The following is a 19152-nucleotide window of genomic DNA, read 5'->3' on the forward strand; positions in this document are numbered from 1 at the left end:
CTTTGTTTGCAATTTCACCACACTTGGAATTTTTTTCCCGTTTTCGAGTACATGGTATGGTAAAACCAATGATGTAATTTAAAAGTACAACTCGTCCCGCAAAAAATAAGCCCTCACATGGCCATATAGACGAAAAAATAAAAAAGTTATGGCTCTGGAAAGAATGGGAGGGAAAAATGAAAATGCAAAACCAAAAATACCCCTGGTCGTTAAGGGGTTAACTATTTTGTGTGACACAACTCTATAGTTTAAGGGCATAAAAATTAAAAGTTTGAAAATTGCTAATTTTTGCCCAAAGTCTGATATTTTCACAAACACAAAAAATATCAACCTAAATTGAAAACTAACATGAAGTAGAATATGTCATGAAACAGCATTCTCAGAATCACTGGGATACGTTGAAGCGTTCCAGAGTTATTACCAAGTAAAGTGATTTGAAAAAATTGGCCTTATCAGGAAGGTGAAAGCAGGCTCTGGTGTGAAAAGCAGCTAGTTGGACACCTGATACAATAGACGTTGCAGTGTAACTTTACTGCAATTTTAAACAAAATTATACCATCTCTGTGCTGAAGAACGTTTTAAAACGAGTTGTGGATGTGAGAAGAGAAGGCACACTTTACAGGGCCGTGCACACAATATCACTTCAAAATCAAATGCCCAACAATGATGGGAGACCTTGTGTTATACTTTAATGCAGTCTTTTACTAATAGCGGACAGTTGAATACCTAGGCGTTCTAACCACACGGTAGTAACACTATTCATAAAGCTAAGCTCTGATCCTCACTCCCCTATCAGTAGCTGATGGCTGGTGCTTAGGCTAGGTTCACACTAGCGTATGGAGGAGCTGCGGAGGAATGCGGACTTCCTCTGTGAAGCTCCGCCCACTGCCGCTCCTCCTACGTTCAGCTCCGCCAAATGCAACGTGTTGAATTTAGTTGCGGTCGCACCGTCAAAACTACGCATGGGGAGGCATCTGCATACATCAGCATGGCCTGCGTACCCAATGCTAAAGATAGGGTATGCAGGCCACATGCTGACGTAGGTGGAGCTGAATGGAGGAGGCACGAAAGTGGGCGGAACTTCACGGAGGAAGGCCTCATACTCACTGGTGATAAAATCGGACGATTGCAATCCGATTTTTAATCGGATTGCACTCTGGCCAATGTTAGTGAATGGGTGACATCTCACTTGCGATTTTTTTCTCAGCCAAAATCGGTCTGAGAAAAAAAATCGCAGCATGCTGCGATTTGCAGCGATTTTCGCTAATAGAAGTCAATGGGTGCGATTAAAAAAAGGAACAAAAAAGGACCATCCGTTTTCCATCCGTTTTTAACGGATACATCACCATTCTGTGGTATAGAACACTGTAAATGGTCCTGTAAATGACTGTAGAAGAAGAGTTGCTGGGAAAAAAAAAAACGGATGGAAAACGGATGGAAAAATAAAACAATCGCATAGAAATCGCATGACACTGGCATAACACTCCACCCTTTTTTCCAGTCCAGAAATCGGACCGTTTTATTAATCGCCAATGGGTATGAGGCCTAAAGGAGCTAGAGGGACACTGTTTTTCCTTTTTGAGACTGCCAGCTGGCATAAGGACTTTTAGGCCAGACAATGCTCCCTGGGGGCAAAAAAATTTTATTCCATAGCTTGTAATGCCTCATTCGGGCATCCAATTTTTATTTGAATACAAGGAAAAATAGCCTTTTTTTCATCAACATGATGGATCGAATTTTCATAAATTTTTGGTCCACATGTCTGTTGATAACCTCATTGTAGTATCTGCATTGCTCATATGCAAAAAAACAAAAAAAAAAACAAACATTTTTCAAGCTTCTACTACCTATTAAACAAAAGAACACAACAGGCAGATGTAATCCGACTAGTGCATTTTTTTTTCTTATTCAAAATTTTTATTGTTTTACAATACACAGCAAAAACATACATATCTTTTTTTTTCCTTTTCACAAACCCACAGATGACATGCTGTTTTTTTTTTTTTAAACAAAAATACCAGTTCCAGAATATTAATGTACCCATATACCATAGTTAAGCGGCTCACAACAATATGCATAACAAGGAGATAACGGAGTCCAAATATACTATACTATAGGTGAAAAAAAGAGGCTGGGAGGATTGGTCAGGAAAAAAGTGGCCATATGCGTGCAACACAATTTATCTAATTAGAAAGGGTTCACATCAGACATCTATATCTACAGTAGATCAACTGTTTTTTATATATTTTTCTGTATTTTTCTGTAATATTAGTAAAATCTTTACTTTTTTTTAGTATATTTGAACTCTGTTTTCTCTTTGTTATGCTGTTTTTTTTCCCATGGGCACACACGATTTAGTGAGCGAGTATGAAAAAGGGACTAAGAGTCTGAGCCAGTTGGTTCTGAAACACCACCTGCTGTGAAGGCCAATTACGGTAACACATTATTTTGTTTTACAATCTTATAGTCATTGACCCGGTGCGGGTGGGGTGAGCTTCGGTCATGTGGTCACTGCACGGTATTGCACTACTGGTTGGACCCAGTTCTATTGATTGGCTGGGTTCCACCTGCAGGACATGTGGCTTCCCTTAATTTTAACAGCTAATCAGCAGGTGTAGGAAGAGACCCACAGTGATTAGCTTCTGTTCAGCCTCTTGAATTTAGTAAATTAAATAATACAAATAGAGTGAATTGTATATGACATTTGATGTCTACATGGTGCTCTTTTCTTACATGAGCAAATTAAAAAAAAGCAAACAAAACCATTAAAAAGTACAACTGTCATAAATCCGTGAAACCTTAAGATGCCCATAATGAGTGAAGTCATTAGCAACCTAAATCAAAGTTTAACTACACTCAGTTGCTGGTAAAAAAAAACAAAAAAACACATCTGGCTGGAATGCAGATAGACATGTACATAGCTCACAGACTTACTAGCTGACAGGCAAAAATAAGCACATAAAATCTAATTTTGAATTTCTTCATAGTTAGTCTCTTTTGGCATTATCAGGGCCTTGGCTTCTCTTTAAATACTCAAGATTAAAAAATAAATGTTAAGGTGCACTCACACATGGTAAGTGTGAAGTAGAAATTTCTACCATTGTCCCATTCAACAGAATGTGGTTTTGCATTAATCCAAGTAGGTGATGCAGAAACAACTTTATTAAGATAACATGTATATAGCAGATCTTTAGCTTTATTTCCATATTACAACATAACTGAAGGGAAAGGATCTAACAGCTGAGGCCACAAATATCCTTATATAACGAACAGGTAATTGCCGCCTTTCCTAGACTGTGCCACGTTCAAACAAGCCCTGTCCTAAAGGATTGCAACTCCACTTCAAGTCAAGTGGTAGCACTGGACAAAATTAAATGTTCTTCCATTTTTACTAGTCTTGTGGTCACTTAGCACTAGGTATATATGGTATAATATCTAGGCGATATGCCATGTTTTATATTTATGGGCACTTTCCCTTTATAACTTTATTTCAATATAACCGTGTAGTCGGCAGCACTATCTTCATGTCAACATCAGCTGAGGTATGGACAACCTAATAGCAGGCTTGTAGTAATCAGCCGACAGTGCTCGTATCATGAATAGTGATCAGCGAGTATACTCGTTGCTCGGGTGACCTCCGAGTATTTTGGCGTGCTCGGAGATTTAGTTTCTGTCGACGCATCTGCCTGATTTACGACTGCTGGACAGCCTGAATACATGTGAGGATTGCTTGTTTGTTAGGGAATCTCCACATGTATTCAGGCTGTCTAGCAGCCGCAAATCATGCAGCTGAGGCGACGAAAACTAAATCTCCGAGCACGCCAAAATACTCGGAGATCACCCGAGCAACGAGTATACTCGCTCATCACTAATCATGAACAGTAGTGTGTATGGTTTTACAGGCTCAATTCTTCTTCTAGTACAGAATTTCCTGTAACGTATTAAATATTTTGGATTCCAGACTAAGGCTATGTGCATGAGTTCAGTATTTGCAGTAGAAAATTTTGTTGCAATTTTATGAAATCATAGAAAAGAAAGAAAATTGTCTTTCTTACCCATAGCATTGACTATTGACAGTGCAGCTTTTATTTTCCAGAAGCACTAAGGAATTACCATAAATCTGTGCTGTGACTGGGTGCTATGGTCGTTTTTTTATTTCAGACCGTTTCATAAATCCTTACATTGTAGCAAGATGTAATAATTGTAATTCTTTTGATTGGGTGTGATGCACGCCAATTTGTTTTCCACCTTCTACAGTGATACATCATATAAAATATGTTTCTGGGTTTACAGTACTGAGGTGCATATGATTTCCTCCTCTGTCTATTTTCAGCACTGTTAATGATATTACTGTATGTACTTCAAGAGTAAAGTCTTTCCACTATCTGCCTCACCAGACCAGACCGTCAAATGACATCGCAGAGACGTTGTAACTGTGTCTTTAGTTGATTCCTTCGTCTAGATCTGAATTTTACGTGCTGTGTGTTCATCCCATTGCTTCTTGTGCGTCATTTTACACTAATTTACTGTGTGGTGTCAAGAGAGATGCGTCACTTCGAGATGGTTTAAATAATTTTGACTAATCTCTAGCCAAAGTAATTCTGTAATTAAAGTTGTATTTAATATGCTCACAAGCAAAATGAATTAAATCTCTTTAGTTTGGAAATAACAAAATTGTGTCAAAAAGAATGTTCTTTTGCTGTGGTACAAATTACAGTCCCGTGTTTCCTATACATTGTAAATAACTTGATCAAAATGGTATAATAAGAAATTATACATTTGTGGAAGGGGAAAAAAAAGTTACAACTTTAGTAAAGAACAATCACTTGATTAATCCGTATAAGGCCTTGTTCAGACGTCTTTTTCATGGATAAGGGCTCATACTCACTTGCGAGAGACTCGCTCGATTCTCGTGCGAGTCTCTCGCATGTAAATCTGGCACTGCTGCCGGCACTGGGACCGGAGCGTGCTGCTACATGTATTTCTATGCAGTCGCACACTCCGGTCTGAGTGCCGGTGGCAGTGCGAGGTTTTCATGCGAGAGACTCTCGCAAGTGAGTATGAGCCCTTAGACACATACTATACCTATAGTCTATGGTGCTAGTCACATGTCTGTCTGTATGCAGAAGAAACCAAAATGACAGTAACCTGTTTTTGACTGAGTCACGAAGCAAAGTCACTCATAGAAGAATATGGGTTCTTGAATACCACAAAGGGCACATGGATGCTCCCCATGTGCGGACCACTGTTAACATTGTCATGGGAAGGAGGAGATTTTTTAATTTTTCATTATTTTTGCTCATGAGAAAATCACTGAAGGTAAGCACTGACCAAAAAGTGATGAAAATCTGTTCATTTTTTTCACATGGACTAAAAAAAATGGGTGTCTGAATGAGGCCTTAATCTGAGTTTTCACGTTGCGGTTGATTTGAAAATTTTTTTCGCAATAACTTAAAAAGAAAAAAAACAACATAAAAACAACTCACCGTGTGGTGAACTCAGCCGTAGGCCTCATTGAGACATCATGGATTTTTCATATATGCCAAAAAAACTGTCCAAGTGTCATCAGTGTTTTTCATCCGATTTTAATCAGTGTTTCAGCAGTTTTTGTCACATATGGAAAAATAGGTTGTAAAGTTTCTCCTATTCATTACTAATGTTATTCACTGAGAGAATTCAGATTAAAAAAAAAAGTCACCAAAATTTTTTTTTTACAGACCGCTCAGTACAAAAAAAAACATTGGACATGTGAACAGCCCCATAGTTTATAACGGGTACATGTTCTATCCATGTATGACACAGATCAAAACGTGCGTGATTTACAGACGTCTGAGTGACAAAAAAAGACACAAAAACCACAATGCAAAATAAGCAATTTAATGGTGGCTGTCCAGCACCACACATTTTTTCATCTGGCGCTGTGCATTGCTAATATCATCGCATCTTAACACTTTGCTGGAGGCATACGTGATTGTCAGATGATGTGCACCTGTTCTATTTATTAGATAATGGCACAGTGTCCAAGGTATACGGGGCTGCCACATCATCAGTCACGGTACCATCACACAAGCAGAGTCATTGCAGAAATGTCTAGGATTAAATAATGCGTTCCAAACAAAGGAACGAGGCCGTTTTCTGTAGCATGTGCACGTGTTTCTGCAAGCCAAACTGAAACGGATGATACATTTCTGCAATGAATTCACTCTTAGGTTGGGGTCATACTTGCGAGAAACTTGCACGAGTCTCGCGTCTCAGTACTCGGGACCGGAGCACTCGGCTGCATAGAAATACATGCTGCCGCATGCTCCGGTCCCGAATGCCAGCGGCAGTGCCGGGTATTGAGACGTGAGACAAGTGCGAGTTTCTCGCAAGTGTGACCCTGGCCTTTAGGCAATCTGCACAGAAAGGATCTGACAGGTGCAGCAAAATTAGTACGATAAATGAGAATTTTGCTGCAGATTTTACCCTTTGCATATTTGCAGCCTTCCGACAAATGCAGCATATGCAGTCGAAAAATCGCTAGAAAAATCATATTCACGTGCAATGTAGTGAACTTTTGTCGCATTTCACACAGAAAATCAGCAGCTAATTCACTGTGTGCACGTGGTTTAATGTGATATAACAAAATCGCATACTGTGAGAAGTGTAATATGAACAGCAGACTCTCCTTTTACCTATTCGTACTCTAATATATATATATATATACACACACACAGTTGTGGCCAAAAGTATTGACACCCCTGCAATTCTGTCAGATAATACTCAGTTTCTTCCTGAAAATGATTGCAAACACAAATTCTTTGGTATTATTATCTTCATTTAATTTGTCTTAAATGAAAAAAACACAAAAAGAATTGTCCTAAAGCCAAATTGGATATAATTCCACACCAAACATAAAAAAGAGGGTGGACAAAAGTATTGGCACTATTCGAAAAATAATGTGATGCTTCTCTAATTTGTGTAATTAACAGCACCTGTAACTTACCGGTGGCACCTAACAGGTGTTGGCAATAACTAAATCACACTTGCAGCCAGTTGACATGGATTAAAGTTGACTCAATCTCTGTCCTGTGTCCTTGTGTGTACCACATTGAGCATGGAGAAAAGAAAGAAGACCAAAGAACTGTCTGAGGACTTGAGAAACCAAATTGTGAGGAAGCATGAGCAATCTCAAGGCTACAAGTCCATCTCCAAAGACCTGAATGTTCCTGTGTCTACCGTGCGCAGTGTCATCAAGAAGTTTAAAGCCATGGCACTGTGGCTAACCTCCCTAGATGTGGACGGAAAAGAAAAATTGACAAGAGATTTCAATGCAAGATTGTGCGGATGTTGGATAAAGAACCTCGACTAACATCCAAACAAGTTCAAGCTGCCCTGCAGTCCGAGGGTACAATAGTGTCCACCTGTACTATCCGTCGAGCTTTTGGGCAAAGGCATCAACATAGAGTTTACGGGAGAAAAAAAGAGGCATTTAAAGAAAAGAACACGGTCCCTACAGTCAAACATGGCGGAGGTTCCCTGATGTTTTGCGGTTGTTTTGCTGCCTCTGGAACTGGACTGCTTGACCATGTGCATGGCATTATGAAGTCAGAAGACTACCAATAAATTTTGCAGCATAATGTAGGGCCCAGTGTGAGAAAGCTGGGTCTCCCTCAGAGGTCATGGGTTTTCCAGCAGGACAATGACCCAAAACACACTTCAAAAAGCACTAGAAAATGGTTTGAGAGAAAGCACTGGAGACTTCTAAGGTGGCCAGCAATGAGTCCAGACCTGAATCCCATAGAACACCTGTGGAGAGATCTAAAAATGGCAGTTTGGAGAAGGCACCCTTCAAATATCAGGGACCTGGAGCAGTTTGCCAAAGAAGAATGGTCTAAAATTCCAGCAGAGCATTGTAAGAAACTCATTGATGGTTACCGGAAGCGGTTGGTCGCAGTTATTTTGGCTAAAGGTTGTGCAACCAAGTATTAGGCTGAGGGTGCCAATACTTTTGTCTGGCCCATTTTTGGAGTTTTGTGTGAAATGATCAATGTTTTGCTTTTTGCTTCATTCTCTTGTGTTTTTTTCATTTAAGACAAATTAAAAGATAATAATACCAAAGAATTTGTGTTTGCCATCATTTTCAGGAAGAAACTGAGTATTATCTGACAGAATTGCAGGGGTGTCAATACTTTTAGCCACAACTGTATATTAGTTTAGCTTATAATGCTGGTGCATAAATGTATGTGATGCCAGTTACCCCAAGTCTTGGCACCTGCTACACACTACAAGGCTGGGAACAAAGAAAAAGGTATTGTTAGGCTTTGTTCACACATCTGTATTTATGAGCAGTATTTCATCAGTATTTGTATGCCAAAATTAAACCATATATGTCTCCAAAATACAGAACAGGGGTCAATCATTCAATTATAGCTTTTCTCTGTAAGTTCCACTCCTGGTTTGGGTCTGGCACACAAATACTGATGTGTGAGTAAGCCCTTAGTGAGATGCACAGCATACTTTTATCATGAGAAGTACACAGCAAAGCTTATCGTGACATTATTAAGACTCTGTTCACATTTGCACATTTACAAGCCAACGTCGACGCTTTGGAAGAAGTTTCTATCACGTTTGACAGCGGAAATAGTGCGCAGAATAATATGGATTATTTGGTTAGAACAAGAAAAGTATAAATTAGATACATTCAACACTGCAAGTACACTGAGAAAGTGAGAGGTGATCATCTAATGACAACTGTTTAAATTAGCCACAAGGGAAACAATTTGTTTTTCTTTTGTTATTGGTCCACAAAGAACAACAAAAGAAAATGCAAAACTCAAGCAACAGATTTCAAGGCGTACTGGCTATTTGGTTCCAGTTCTTATAGATTATATGTCTGAACAATCAGTTTTTTCTTATGTATTTTGATTTCTCTTGCAGACGGACACTTGGCTTTTACCTTCCTGTAACGGGTGTCCTTTGGGTGCTTCGTCATTACAAAATGTGGATTGGAAATGCATGCCAGCAGCCCAAAGTTTCAAACCGAGTTTCCATTGTACCCAGCTTCTTCCTTTTAGAAACTTTAAACTTTTGATTTTCAGTTTTAGTATGGAAGTTGCATACCATGGTTGTGATATGTTTATGCTCCGAGCACTAGTAAATAAAATGGACACTGCAAGCTAACAAACATGGCACACGTACTTGAAGTACTTAACCATAAATTACTGTAAAATCATTCAAGGATAAAAAAAAAAAATCATATTTCAGCAATGTTGCAGCGCCATTCTATTTGTGTATTTTCTTGTTGTTTTTTTTTTGCTTTTTTTTTTTTTTTTTAAAAAGAGCTTAGAGACACTGGCTTTGCCTGTGAGTGTGAGTGGAGCTGTACGTTACTGGCAGCAAAAGGGTTACTGCTTGCTGTTGCCCTATTAAGCTACACCCCGTTGCACTGAGGTTTGTACAGTATCACTCGAAAAACGAATGCATTTGAAAATCGACGTTGTCGTTTCCTTGTGTTGCAGGTCACCCAACCTGTCTGCAGTTCACGGTCAATATGACGGAGGCTGTGAAAACCTATCAGTGGCAGTGCATAGAATGCAAGTCCTGCATCATTTGTGGAACATCAGAGAATGATGTGAGTGTAAAAAATATTTATTTTTTTGCAACATGTTCAGAGTCAATTAAAAAGTGCGATCTCCTACTGGTATGGCATGCTTGTGCATGATCGTCAATGAAAAGGATTTACTAAGGCTGGTTTCACATTTGCGTTTTTTAGCGCTGGAAAAAAACGCTAACCTGCGCATGCGTTTTTTCCCCTATCTTTAACATGGGTGCGCATACTTGCGCGCTTGTAAGCGCATGTATGCGATTTTCATGCGCTGCGTTTTTTTGGGGTGTGCGATTGGATTTTCCAGACGCATCATGTTGCATTTTTTGGCCCTGCAAAAAAGCGCATGCGCACATATGCGCACGTTTTGCGCTAAAAAGGGCCATTATAGCCTATGGATGCGCATATGTGCGCACTGGCATGCTCATGTAAGCGTTTTTTTGCATATGCGTTTTTTTTTTTTAACCATGGAATTTAGGGGTTTGAGTTAGAGTTAGGGTTAGTTAAGGGGGTTTAGGGTTAGGGTTAGGGTCAGGGTCAGGGTTAGGGTTGGGTTTTGGGTCAGGGTTAGGGTTTAGTATGGTTTGGTTAAGGGTTAGGGTCAGGGTTAGGGTCAGGATTAGGGTTAAGTATGGTTTTGTTAAGGGTTAGGGTCAGGGTTAGGGTTAGGGTTAGGGTCAGGGTTAGGGTTAGGGTTAGGGTCAGGGTTAGGGTTAGGGTCAGGGTTAGGGTTAAGTATGGTTTTGTTAAGGATTAGGGTCAGGGTTAGGGTCAGGATTAGGGTTAAGTATGGTTTTGTTAAGGGTTAGGGTCAGGGTTAGGGTTAGGGTTAGGGTCAGGGTTAGGGTTAGGGTTAGGGTTAGGGTCAGGGTCAGGGTTAGGGTTAAGTATGGTTTTGTTAAGGGTTAGGGTCAGGGTTAGGGTTAGGGTTAGGGTTAGGGTCAGGGTTAGGGTTAGGGTTAGGGTCAGGGTCAGGGTTAGGGTTAAGTATGGTTTTGTTAAGGGTTAGGGTCAGGGTTAGGGTTAGGGTTAGGGTCAGGGTTAGGGTTAGGGTTAGGGTCAGGGTTAGGGTTAGGGTTAGGGTTAGTTAGGGTTTAGGGTTTGGGTTAGGGTTAAGTATGATTTGGTTAAGGGTTAGGGTCAGGGTTAGGGTTAGGGTTAGGGTTAGGGTCAGGGTTAGGGTTAGGGTCAGGGTTAGGGTTAGTAAAGTCATGGTTTGGGTAGTGTGAGGGGCCACCTAAAAATGTTGGAAAAAAACGCAAACGCGGTAAAAACGCGCTAAAAACGCATACAAACGCATAAAAACGCTGCGTTTTTTTCATGCATGCTCATAAAAATGCTTGAAAAAAACGCAGCAGTTGTATGCTTATGTATGCGTTTTTTCAATGCGTTTTTTTGCGGGAAAAACGCGCTGCAAAAAAAAGCAAGTGTGAAACTAGCCTAAGCTGTATGTGCCAGAAATCTGGCCAAATTTGTGCCAAAACTGTCTTTCCTTCTTTGTGCCACATTTATTATGCGTTCTAAACACTTTATAGTCATGTTGACAAAGGGCATGGCCTCAATCTCTGTCCTACACTCCAGAATTGTGCCAAAAATTGGCAAAACTTTGTGGCGCAAACCAAGCCAACTAACAAAGGACATGAACTTAGAGTAGACAGTCTAAGGATGGCATAGATTTATCCACCAGCATTAGGCAGTTTGATAAATGTGCTGAATTTTAGACCACTTTAGTAAGGCCGGTTTCACATTAGCGCTTTTTAAGCGCACGCACGGCCGGGGGTAGCTCCGCCCCCGAGCCGGCTCTCTGCCCGGCGTGCCCGCCCCTTGCTTGTAGCGCCGCCTACTAGCGGACAGCGGCGCCTGCGATCGGTGCACCCTATCTTTAGCATAGGGTGCGCAGATCGTGCGCAGGCCGTGCGCTAGTTGCGCTTTGACCTGCGCTGCGCACTTTTGACGGTGCGCCGTGCGCGCCAAAATCAAACTTTTCGGATTTTGGCGCGCACGGTGCACCGTCAAAAGTGCGCAGCGCAGGTCAAAGCGCAACTAGCGCACGGCCTGCGCACGATCTGCGCACCCTATGCTAAAGATAGGGTGCGCCGACCGCAGGCGCCGCTGTCCGCTAGTAGGCGGCGCTACAAGCAAGGGGCGGGCACGCCGGGCAGAGAGCCGGCTCGGGGGCGGAGCTACCCCCGGCCGTGCGTGCGCTTAAAAAGCGCTAATGTGAAACCGGCCTTAATCAGGTCTTTCAGGACAATCCTGGAAACTATCAATTATTTTAAAGGGAATATTTCATAGTTCTAAGTAGAGACTAAATGGATCAATTCCACAAAACTAATGTCCAAAACATTCTAGTATGAAAGATATGCAATATTTGTAACCTTGTTCATTTTAATTGATATTCTATGCCTGTCGGCCTCATGAAGGAACAGCTTCTGTTTTGTGATGACTGTGACCGTGGATATCACATGTATTGTCTCAGTCCTCCAATGGATGAACCACCAGAAGGTGATGTACCGTTATTTATATATTAATGTTTATAAATGTCTATTTTATGTGTTCTCTCTAGTGATATTTGCACAACATTTTTAGGTGTATTTTCAAGACTAAACAATTCACACACAAAGAAAAAAAAAAATTCTAAAAAAAAAACTTTTTTGGGGCTTTTCGCACATAGTTTGATGTATCTTTCTTTACATGCAATTTGTGTTTTGCAGCTCGTTTTCTGCATTAATTGATTCAGCAGTCACATTTGAAGCATTTTTTCAAACAGAAATATGTATCAAGAATTGACAAATTTAAGAAATGTCCGATTAATTTCAATAGGAAACAGGCCTATAATGCTGCTTTTTTTCAGGAATATTTGAAGGTTTTTTCATGTAGATTTTGGAGCAGAATCTATTTAAATCTACAAAACCCATGTGAAAGCTTTTTACTTGTATGCAAAAAAAAATGGTTCGTCAGTGTGCTGAATCTAATTTTCTTTTCTTTTTGCTCTGTGCTTTTTTTTGTTTCATACAAGAAGAGTAAAAACGGACAAACGATGGAGATCTTTCAAGTGTGTACTAACAACCAGTCACACACAGTACACAGATGCAACAAGGATGGCATCTGTAAATTGTTTGTTTTTTGCTGACTGAGTTAGGTTCCTAAATACGATCAAACTCATACAAGTCTATTTTTGCTTTACAGAAAAAAAAAAAAACATGTAAAAAGGGTGTAATCAAGAAAACAGACAGCACAAATATGCAGAAAAATTCCTGTGTACATTACTGGCAGAAACTTGACAAATCCTAATGGAGGTCAACAAAAACTGTTCCAAAAAAATGCATCAGATATTCTATGGCAGGGGAGCCTCAGGCCCCAGGGCCATTTACGGCCCTCGATGACCTTTTATCAGGCCTCCGAGCAGATTCTCAGGGACCGCATTCTTGGTCAGGGAGCTGTATTTTGATTGCCACAATCTCTTTAATTTCTTCTTACTCTGTTAGCACACACGCCGTGTTCACTACTGAACATTGAAGGGCATGCAATGAAAGATTAAGTCATGAAACCAGTGCCAGTCAGGATCTACTTTGTGGGCGGAGTTTGTATGGCCCCCGAAGGATGGTATAAATATCCAAATGGCCCTTGGCAGAAAAAAAGATTCCCCACCCCTGTTCTATGGTATCAAAACCTATGACCCTCCAAAACACGCATACTTGTGGATGTATCGGAATTTGTGTGGTGAGGTATTTACCATCACATTAGGGTTGGGAGATTAATAGAATTATGGAATAAGTCACCATTTCAATTTTGATTGATTCTGAACCATGAGACAGTTTTTTAATCCTGCATTAAATGTAAGGGCAGAGTCACACTGGCGTATTTCTCCTGCGATAATCGCATCGCACTGAACGGACTGGCCGGCACCTCTCCTGACCTGAGCATGACAGCATGATGGATTACTATGCATATGTCAAGCCCAGGTCAGGAGAGCCGACAGCCAGTGCGAGTTTTATGATGCGATTCTCGGATGAGAAATATGGCAGTGTGACTCCAGCCTAAGGCTATTATCGGGGCTGAGGCTAAGCGGCAACAAGTCGTAGAAGAGGCCAGTGGGCCTTACAATCAAAGATCTAATGGTCCCATTGCAACATGTGACCTACTCCAATTGCATTACAGACTAGTAAATGTTTCCAAATAAGTAGGAAATTCTATCACTAATCGCACGCGACTCACATGCCGTAGACGTCAGGGTGACTTGTCTGCAGTTTTTACAGACAAATTACAGCATTAGTCAAGCAACGGCGTCTTTGGCTGCACTGCGTGACACAAGTTGCTCTTTAGCCTCAGCCTAAATCTCATTAAACATTCTGCATTAAGATATTGTCATTGCAGATTTCACCCTTTGCAATGGCATAGTATGAAATATGCACCAAAACAGTGTTGCTTATTAGGATTTTGCCACTATTTTATATACAGTAGCTGATTATGGAAACTTTAGCGCAGTCTTTCATATCATTTATTTGCATGCAAGATCCTACAGTGTATTAAGGTTCTTGCATTTAAAGAAGCGATCCCATTAACCTTTATATTGGCTCAACATGTGTAAATGAATATGTGGTGTGGTGTAGTGTAGGCACGTTTATACACTCACCGATCACCGGTTTCCAGCGCTGCTCCAGTTCTCTTTCCACTCACATGACTTCTATTCCAACTTGTCCTCTTACATTGGGCTCTATGTTTGATCTGAGAGTCACTTTTAGGCCACGTTCACACATTCAGTATTTGGGCAGTATTTTACATCAGTATTTGTAAGCCAAAACCAGGAGTGGGTGATAAATCCAGAAGTGGTGACGTGTTTCTATTATACTTTTCCTCTGATTGTTCCACTTCTGTTTTAAGCTTACAAATACTGATGTAAAATACTGACCAAATACTGAACGTGATCTTATAATGTAAATCTATGGAGCTTTGGAAAGAGGCTCCATACACGTATGTTGCCAAAGTGACTTATGGCTCAAACATGGACCCCAATGTAAGAGGACAAGTTGGAATAGCACGTGACCCGGAAGAAAACCAGAGCGGTGTGGGAAAACAGCAATCATTGCATATATGAATACACCTACCTATATGTACATTTACACAGATTTAGCCAGTAAAAAATTTAATGGAAGCGCGTTTAAATAAAATGATAGGAGAGAAGACAGTAAAGTTTTCATTTTTAGCTAGTGTTTAACCCCTTCCTGACATGAGACGTACTATCCCGTCCACGGTACCCGGGCCCGTATGACCGGGGACGGGATAGTACGTCTACCGCGATCAGCGGCGCCCACGTGGTGAGCGCCGCTGATCGCGGCCGGGTGTCAGCTGATTATCACAGCTGACACCCGGCACAATGTGTCAGGGGCGGTCACGGACCGCCCCCGACACATTAACCCCTTGCACACCGCGATCAAACGCGATCGCGGTGTACCGGGAGTTAAAGGGAAGCATCGGCAGGGAGGGGGCTCCCTCCGTGCTTCCCTGAGCCCCCCACGGCAGCGCAATGTGCAGCGCTGCTGCGGGGGGCTCCTATCCTCCAGGCCCCCGAATCCAAGATGGCGACGGGGGCCTTCGGGGGCCTGGGGAAGCTGGCTTCCTCAGTGCCTGCAAAGCGCAGGCATGAGGAAGCCTTGTGCACTGCCTGTGACAGATTGCTGATCTGTCACAGTGATCTGTGATGTGACAGATCAGCGATCTGTCACAGGACAGTGATGTCCCACCTGGGACTATGTAATAAAGTAAAAAAAAATTAAAAAAAAGTGTAAAAATAAATTAAAAAAAAATCGCCAAATAAATTAGTAAAAAAAAAAAAAAATATTCCCCAATAAATTCATTTTTTTAAAATAATAAAAAAAAAAAACAATAAATGTACACATATTAGGTATCGCCACGTCCGTAACGACCTGCCCTATAAAACTGTCCCATTAGTTAACCCCTTTAGCGAACCCCTTAAAAAATAAAAATAAAAAACGAAGCAAAAAATAATGATTTATTATCATACCGCCAAACAAAAAGTGCAATAACGCGAGATCAAAAAGACGCATATAAATATCCATGGTACCGCTGAAAACGTCATCTTGTCCCGCAAAAAACAAGCCGCCACACAGCATCATCAGCAAAAAAATAAAAAAGTTATAACTCGCAGAATAAAGCGATGCAAAAATAATTATTTTTTATATAAAATAGTTTTCATTGCATAAAACCGACAAAAACATAAAAAAAGACCTAAATGAGGTATCGCTGTAACCGTACTGACCCGAAGAATAAAAGCGCTTTATCAATTTTACCGCACGCGGAACGGTGTAAACGCACCCCCCCCAAAAGAAATTCATGAAACGCTGGTTTTTGTTCATTCTGCGTCCCAAAAATCGGAATAAAAAGCGATCAAAAAATTTCACGTGCCCGAAAATGGTACCAATAAAAACGTCAACTCGTCCCGCAAAAAATAAGACCTCACATGACTCGGTGGGTCAAAATACGGAAAAATTATAGCTCTCAATATGTGGTGATGCAAAAACTATTTTTACAATAAAAAGCATCTTTTAGCGTGCGACAGCCGCCAAACATAAAAACCGCCATAAATAGTAAATCAAACCCCCCGTTATCACCCCTTTAGTTAGGGAAAAATAATAAAATAAAAAAAATGTATTTATTTCCATTTTTCCATTAGGGTTAGGGCTAGGGTTAGGGCTAGGGGTGTGTTGGGCTAGGGTTAGGGCTAGGGTTAGGGGCGTGTTGGGGTTCGGGTTGGAGTTAGAATTGGGGGTTTCCACTGTTTGGGCACATCAGGGGCTCTCCAAATGCAACATGGCGTCTGATCTCAATTCCAGCCAATTCTGAGTTGAAAAAGTCAAATGGTGCTCCTTCCCTTCCAAGCTCTGCTATGCGCCCAAACAGTGTTTTACCCCCTCATGTAGGGTATCAGCCTACTCAGGACAAATTGCAAAACAATTTTTGGGGTCCAATTTCTCCTGTTACCCTTAGGAAAATAAAAAATTGGGGGCAAAAATATCATTTTTGTGGAAAAAAAATGATTTTTTTATTTTCACGTCCGAGTGTTATAAACTTCTGTGAAGCACTTGGGGGTTCAAAGTGCTCACCACACATCTAGATAAGTTCCGTGGGGGGTCTAGTGTCCAAAATGGGGTCACTTGTGGGGAGTTTCAATAGTTTAGGTACATCAGGGGCTCTCCAAACGCACATGACACCCGCAGACCATTCCATCAAAGTCTGCGTTCCAAAACGTCACTGCTTCCCTTCCGAGCCCCGACGTGTGTCCATACAGTAGTTTTCTCCCACATATGGGGTGTCAGCGTACTCAGGACAAATTGGACAACAACTTTTGGGGTCCAATTTCTCCTGGTACCCTTGGGAAAATAAAAAAAATGGTGACTAAAAGATCATGTTTGTGGAAAAAATACGAATTTTTTATTTTCACGCCCGGGCGTTGTAAACTTCTGTGAAGCACTGGGGGGGTCAAAGTGCTCACCACACATCTAGATAAGTTCCTTGGGGGGTCTAGTTTACAAAATGGTGTCATTTGTGGGGGGTTTCCACTGTTTAGGTACATTAGGGGCTCTCCAAAGGCAACATGACACCCGCAGACCATTCCATCAAAGTCTGCATTCCAAAACGTCACTACTTCCCTTCCGAGCCCTGACGTGTGCCCATACAGTAGTTTTCTCCCACATATGGGGTAGCAGCGTACTCAGGACAAATTGGAAAACAACTTTTGGGGTCCAATTTCTCCTGGTACCCTTGGGAAAATAAAAAAATGGTGACTAAAAGATCATGTTTGTGGAAAAAATACGAATTTTTTATTTTCACGCCCGGGCGTTGTAAACTTCTGTGAAGCACTGGGGGGGTCAAAGTGCTCACCACACATCTAGATAAGTTCCTTGGGGGGTCTAGTTTACAAAATGGTGTCATTTGTGGGGGGTTTCCACTGTTTAGGTACATTAGGGGCTCTCCAAAGGCAATATCACACCCGCAGACCATTCCATCAAAGTCTGCATTCCAAAACGTCACTACTTCCCTTCCGAGCCCCGACGTGTGCCCATACAGTAGTTTTCTCCCACATATGGGGTATCAGCATACTCAGGACAAATTGGACAACAACTTTTGGGGTCCAATTTCTCCTGGTACCCTTGGGAAAATAAAAAAATGGTGACTAAAAGATCATGTTTGTGGAAAAAATACGAATTTTTTATTTTCACGCCCGGGCGTTGTAAACTTCTGTGAAGCACTGGGGGGTTCAAAGTTCTCACCACACATCTAGATAAGTTCCTTAGGGTGTCTAGTTTCCAAAATGGTGTCATTTGTGGGGGGTTTCCACTGTTTTGGTACATCAGGGGTTTTCCAAACGCGACATGGTGTCCGATCTCAATTCCAGCCAAAAACGTCAAATGGCGCTGCTTCCCTTCCGAGCTCTGCCATGCGCCCAAATAGTGGTTTACCCCCACATGTGGGGTATCAGCGTACTCAGGACAAATTGCACAATAACTTTTAGGGTCCTGTTACCCTTGGAAAAATAAGAATTGAGGGTGAAAAGATCATTTTTGTTGAAAAAATATGATTTTTTAATTGTATGGCTTTATGTTATAAACTTCTGTGAAGCCCATGGGGGTTCAAAGTTCTCACCACACATCTAGATAAGTTCCTTAGGGGGTCTAGTTTCCAAAATGGTGTCATTTGTGGGGGGTTTCCACTGTTTTGGTACATCAGGGGTTTTCCAAACGCGACATGGTGTCCGATCTCAATTCCAGCCAAAAACGTCAAATGGCGCTGCTTCCCTTCCGAGCTCTGCCATGCGCCCAAATAGTGGTTTACCCCCACATGTGGGGTATCAGCGTACTCAGGACAAATTGCACAATAACTTTTAGGGTCCTGTTACCCTTGGGAAAATAAAAATTGGGGTGAAAAGATCATTTTTGTGGAAAAAATATGATTTTTTAATTGTACCGCTGTACGTTATAAACTTCTGTAAAGCCCTTGTGGGTTCAAAGTTCTCACCACATATCTAGATAAGTTCCTTGGGGGGTCTAGTTTCCAAAATGGGGTCACTTGTAGGGGGTTTCCACTGTTTAGGTACATCAGGGACTCTCCAAACGTGACATGGCGTCCAATCTGAATTCCAGCCAATTTTGCATTGAAAAAGTCAAACGGCGCTCCTTCCATTCTGAGCTCTGCCATGCGCCGAAACAGTCGTTCCCCCCCACATATCAGGTATCTGCGTACTCAGGACAAATTGCACAATAACTTTTGCAGTTCAATTTCTCCTGTTACCCTTGGTAAAATAAAAAAAATTGAACCTGAAGTATTTTTTTTATGAAAAAAAGTTAGATGTTCATTTTTTTTTAAATATTCAAAAAAATTCCTGTGACGCACCTAAAGGGTTAATAAACTTCTTGAATGTGGTTTTGAGCACCTTAAGGGGTGCAGTTTTTAGAATGGTGTCACTTTTGTGTATTTTCTATCATATAGACCCCTCAAAGTGGCTTCAAATGTGATGTGGTCCTAAAAATAAAATGGTGTTGTAAAAA

The 19152-nt window shown here is 41.2% G+C and overlaps 1 protein-coding gene across 7 annotated transcripts in view; it reads left to right on the forward strand.

The window, feature by feature from the left end:
* Window positions 1-19152, forward strand: part of DPF3 (double PHD fingers 3) — a 474508-nt gene that overhangs the window by 450443 nt on the left and 4913 nt on the right. For 5 of the 7 annotated variants that reach the window (XM_073552705.1, XM_073552706.1, XM_073552699.1 and 2 more), the window contains 2 exons: window positions 9501-9613; window positions 12010-12091. In XM_073552705.1, coding sequence (XP_073408806.1) covers window positions 9501-9613; window positions 12010-12091 — 195 coding nt within the window. The remainder of the gene's footprint in view (window positions 1-9500; window positions 9614-12009; window positions 12092-19152) is intronic. The other 2 variants (XM_073552700.1, XM_073552702.1) reach the window with 1 other exon arrangement.

The sequence above is a fragment of the Dendrobates tinctorius genome, unplaced genomic scaffold, assembly GCF_039654945.1.
Source record: "Dendrobates tinctorius isolate UK_male_01 unplaced genomic scaffold, ASM3965494v1 ptg000194l, whole genome shotgun sequence".
In the NCBI taxonomy this organism is placed as follows: domain Eukaryota; kingdom Metazoa; phylum Chordata; class Amphibia; order Anura; family Dendrobatidae; genus Dendrobates; species Dendrobates tinctorius.